The sequence below is a fragment of the Argentina anserina genome, chromosome 1, assembly GCF_933775445.1.
Source record: "Argentina anserina chromosome 1, drPotAnse1.1, whole genome shotgun sequence".
Classification (NCBI taxonomy): domain Eukaryota; kingdom Viridiplantae; phylum Streptophyta; class Magnoliopsida; order Rosales; family Rosaceae; genus Argentina; species Argentina anserina.
Genome location: NC_065872.1, coordinates 22682562 through 22686326, shown reverse-complemented (window position 1 = coordinate 22686326; position 3765 = coordinate 22682562). Strand labels below are relative to the sequence as shown.

Sequence of the window (3765 nt, the reverse complement as noted above, 5' to 3'; positions counted from 1 at the left end):
CATTATTCTTGTTCTGGAACCCCTTGATAGTGGATCAGGAGAGAAGTTGTAGTCGCAGATGTTACGTTGGCAATATCCATCTACTCCGGTTGTAAAAGTCACACAACCAAAACCTGTGTTCTGGGGGTGGGTCTACCATTTTCCCACCAACCTTTGATTCCTTGCAATACACTTTTCCTACTTCTAATGTCTCACCAACCCCAGAAAAACAAGAAAAGACTTTCCCACCGCGCATCACCGGAAAATAGCACATCACGCGCCACCCTTATATGCTAAAAAACGACCCTAAGTGGCAACGTGTTAGTTTGTTGGTGCATTCCATTTGCGCATCAACTCTCTAAAATCATTGCCGTCCGCACTCACCATTCACCAACTCTCCCTGCCTTTACATATTTTCCATATTAGTGATCATGCATCAACTCTTTATGTCTCTCACTCTCTCCCAGACTTCCATTCGTATATTTATTCATATTAATAGCTGGCTCGATCCTTGCCCCATTTCTAACATGACCATGGCTCTTCCTCCTCTCCCGGTTTCCATCTCATTCTCCGTTTTGATCCTCATCCTCGCATACAAGCTTTACCAGCGGTTCAGATACAAGCTCCCGCCAGGTCCGCGTCCATGGCCTGTCGTCGGCAACCTCTACCAGATTAAGCCGGTTCGGTTCCGGTGCTACGCCGAGTGGGCTCAGTCCTACGGACCCATCATATCGGTCTGGACCGGATCAACCCTCAACGTCGTGGTTTCAAACACAGAACTTGCAAGACAAGTGCTCAAAGACCATGATCAGAAACTGGCCGACCGGCACCGCAACCGATCGGCCGCAAAGTTCAGCCATGACGGTCAAGACCTCATCTGGGCCGACTATGGACCCCATTACGTCAAGGTCAGGAAGGTCTGCACTCTGGAGCTCTTCTCTCCCAAGAGGATTGAGGCTCTCAGACCTATTCGTGAAGATGAGGTTACCGCCATGGTCGAGTCCATTTACAACGACCAAGCTGGTATGTCCATTTCTTATTTTCAAGTTTTATTTATTTTCCAAGTGTTTTTCGTACTATTCAAGATTATTCTAATTAGTGAAGTCAACCATAATAACGGGGGCATTAAGGATAAGAAGGAAAATGCCATTCAGGTAAATCCATTAGTTTGGAATTTCATAAATTTTGGTTTAGGCCATAAAAACTTAATATATTTCCTTTAAGCTAATATATTTTTGTTTCCATGTTACGTTACTATAATTAGGTAGATTTGTGACCATTATCGTTGCCTTGTTTGATTGGTGTGGTCTTTATCATTTCAGCCAAGTAAACTTGACCTAACGGAAATTACAACAATAATGGGTGGCAGATATGAACCAGTCGTATATTAAGTTCTCCCACTTATGATAAAGATGAAACTGGAAGTGAAGAGCCACTTGTGATAAAACTCAACAAAAACTTACTTGTGATGAAAAGAAACCAAGCCACCCCATCATTATCAATTAAAAATAATATGTTTTTCTTTAAATGTTGAATACCATTATAGTTCTGTGTATATTTGCCTATTTCAAATTTACTTAAGTAATTTGATATTTTGTTAATTGAATGATGGAACATCTTTTAAGGAGTGACCACATTTGGGTTCCTTCCATATGAAGGTCTGAAAATTCATAATGGAAATGTTAACTTTGAAACATAGTGATCATTTTGAGTCAGTACAAGTGGTTGTGGCCTTGTGCTACAAAAATCTCCATACATGAATGCAGAATGCAGGGTATACTCGACTGATTTGCAACTACATTTGTCTATCCGTGTAGAAAACTATGGAAAGAGCTTGTCAGTGAGGAAGTATTTGGGAGCGGTGGCCTTCAACAACATAACAAGGCTAGCATTTGGGAAACGATTTGTGAACTCAGAGGGTGTGATAGATGAACAAGGGCTCGAATTCAAGGCCATTGTCTCAAATGGGCTCAAGCTCGGAGCATCGCTGGCCATGGCGGAGCATATTCCATGGCTTCGTTGGATGTTCCCACTAGAGGAAGGAGCATTCGCTCAGCATGGGGCACGACGAGATCGACTCACTAAGGAAATCATGGAAGAACACACACAAGCACGCAACAAAAGCGGTGGTGTTGCCAAGCAGCATTTCGTGGATGCCTTGCTAACCTTGCAAAACAAGTACGACCTTTCTGAGGACACTATTATTGGACTTCTTTGGGTAAGTACTAACTGCTAACAACATATTCTGTAATCATTAAACTTAATCCTGAATACGTTATTATTCCATTCCGCAGGATATGATTACTGCTGGCATGGATACAACTGCCATTTCTGCCGAATGGGCCATGGCAGAGTTGATTAAGAACCCAAGGGTGCAGCAAAAAGCCCAAGAGGAGCTAGACCAGGTCGTTGGGTTGGAACGGGTCATGACCGAAGCTGATTTCTCGAGCCTCCCATATTTACAAAGTGTAGCCAAAGAAGCGATGAGGATGCACCCTCCGACTCCATTGATGCTTCCCCACCGAGCCAATGTCGATGTCAAGATCGGTGGCTACGACGTACCCAAGGGCTCAAACGTACATGTTAATGTTTGGGCTGTGGCTCGCGATCCTGCAGAATGGAAGGATCCAAATGAGTTCCGTCCCGAAAGGTTCCTAGAGGAGGATGTGGACATGAAAGGACATGATTTTAGACTGCTTCCGTTTGGAGCAGGACGCCGTGTATGTCCGGGAGCCCAACTTGGTATCAATTTGGTGGCGTCCATGTTGGGCCATCTACTACACCATTTCAGTTGGACTCCTGCCGAAGGGGCGAGTCCAAAGGAAATTGATATGTCAGAAAGTCCAGGGCTTGTGACTTACATGAGAACCCCATTGCAGGCTGTGCCGACGCCGAGGCTGCCAACAGACTTGTACAAACGTGTGGCAGCTGATATGTAGTCTTCATACCTTTTGTTTGTTCTTCCAACTTTTATTTCCTTTAAGCCAAAACTTGAGAGCTTATATCTGATCAATAATCACACCAATAGCAATGTTTTGCATATTCAAAAGATATAACATAGATTTGTAGAATGCGAATTATTTTTTCAGTCCGAGGATGTAATACACTGCTCTCCCTATCATATTTTTGCAAAACAATCAACCGAGAAAACTAGGAAAATCCAGGGAAACCAGTTTATTTGCAAGGCATCAACACACCATATACATGACTAGTGTAATTTTGTACAAGCAATTATAGAACATAGGTACTGGGGAGCATTACAATTCACATAATATACACTATACAGAATGTCACTTCAAACGATCCATTTTACAATAACACTGTAGTAGATAACACGAATTATCAGCACATTGTTTACTATGAAAATCAACTAGATTCACCGATCTCTTTCCATCTCACTCAGGTAGAACCTTCCTTCAATATTCTTCTTTACTTCAACCCAGAGCTTCTGTTCTTGTATTCCCCTCTTCACCTTCAAAAGCAACTGAAATCTGGCATAATCTTCAATGACCTGAAATAAAACAAGAGTTCCTTTAGCTAGCGAGCGAGTTCCTTTAGCTAGTTAGCTAGCTAGCTAGCTAGCAGTCACGCTTCTAGAATATGAAGATAGATCCTGATTGAGTAGGAGAAGTGAACAGAACGATTAATAGACAATGGCAACCTTAGCCTTAGCTAGGGGGATCTCAAGAAGTTCATATGGGAACAACGAATTTGTTCGTAGCTGAAGGAACTGGACAGCATTATTTACAGCATCTTGGACTTCCGGATCATGAATTGGCACTGGTC

At 42.7% G+C, this 3765-nt stretch overlaps 1 protein-coding gene across 1 annotated transcript; it reads left to right on the top strand.

Moving 5' to 3' along the window:
• Positions 1 to 419: 419 nt before the first annotated feature.
• On the top strand, positions 420 to 3019 carry LOC126782494 (cytochrome P450 98A2). The gene is made up of 3 exons (XM_050507781.1): positions 420 to 1002; positions 1797 to 2197; positions 2274 to 3019. The coding sequence occupies exons 1-3, from the start codon at positions 426 to 428 to the stop codon at positions 2916 to 2918; spliced, it is 1623 nt and encodes a 540-aa protein (XP_050363738.1). The 5' UTR covers positions 420 to 425; the 3' UTR covers positions 2919 to 3019.
• Positions 3020 to 3765: the final 746 nt, after the last annotated feature.

What these genes read in the sequence shown, in the direction of transcription:
- LOC126782494 (XM_050507781.1), top strand. Translation starts at nt 426, where the DNA reads ATGTCTCTCACTCTCTCCCAGACTTCCATTCGTATATTTATTCATATT. An exon ending in CATTTACAACGACCAAGCTG is followed by an intron (nt 1,003 to 1,796) that starts GTATGTCCATTT and finishes CTATCCGTGTAG; the next exon opens with AAAACTATGGAAAGAGCTTG. An exon ending in CTATTATTGGACTTCTTTGG is followed by an intron (nt 2,198 to 2,273) that starts GTAAGTACTAAC and finishes TCCATTCCGCAG; the next exon opens with GATATGATTACTGCTGGCAT.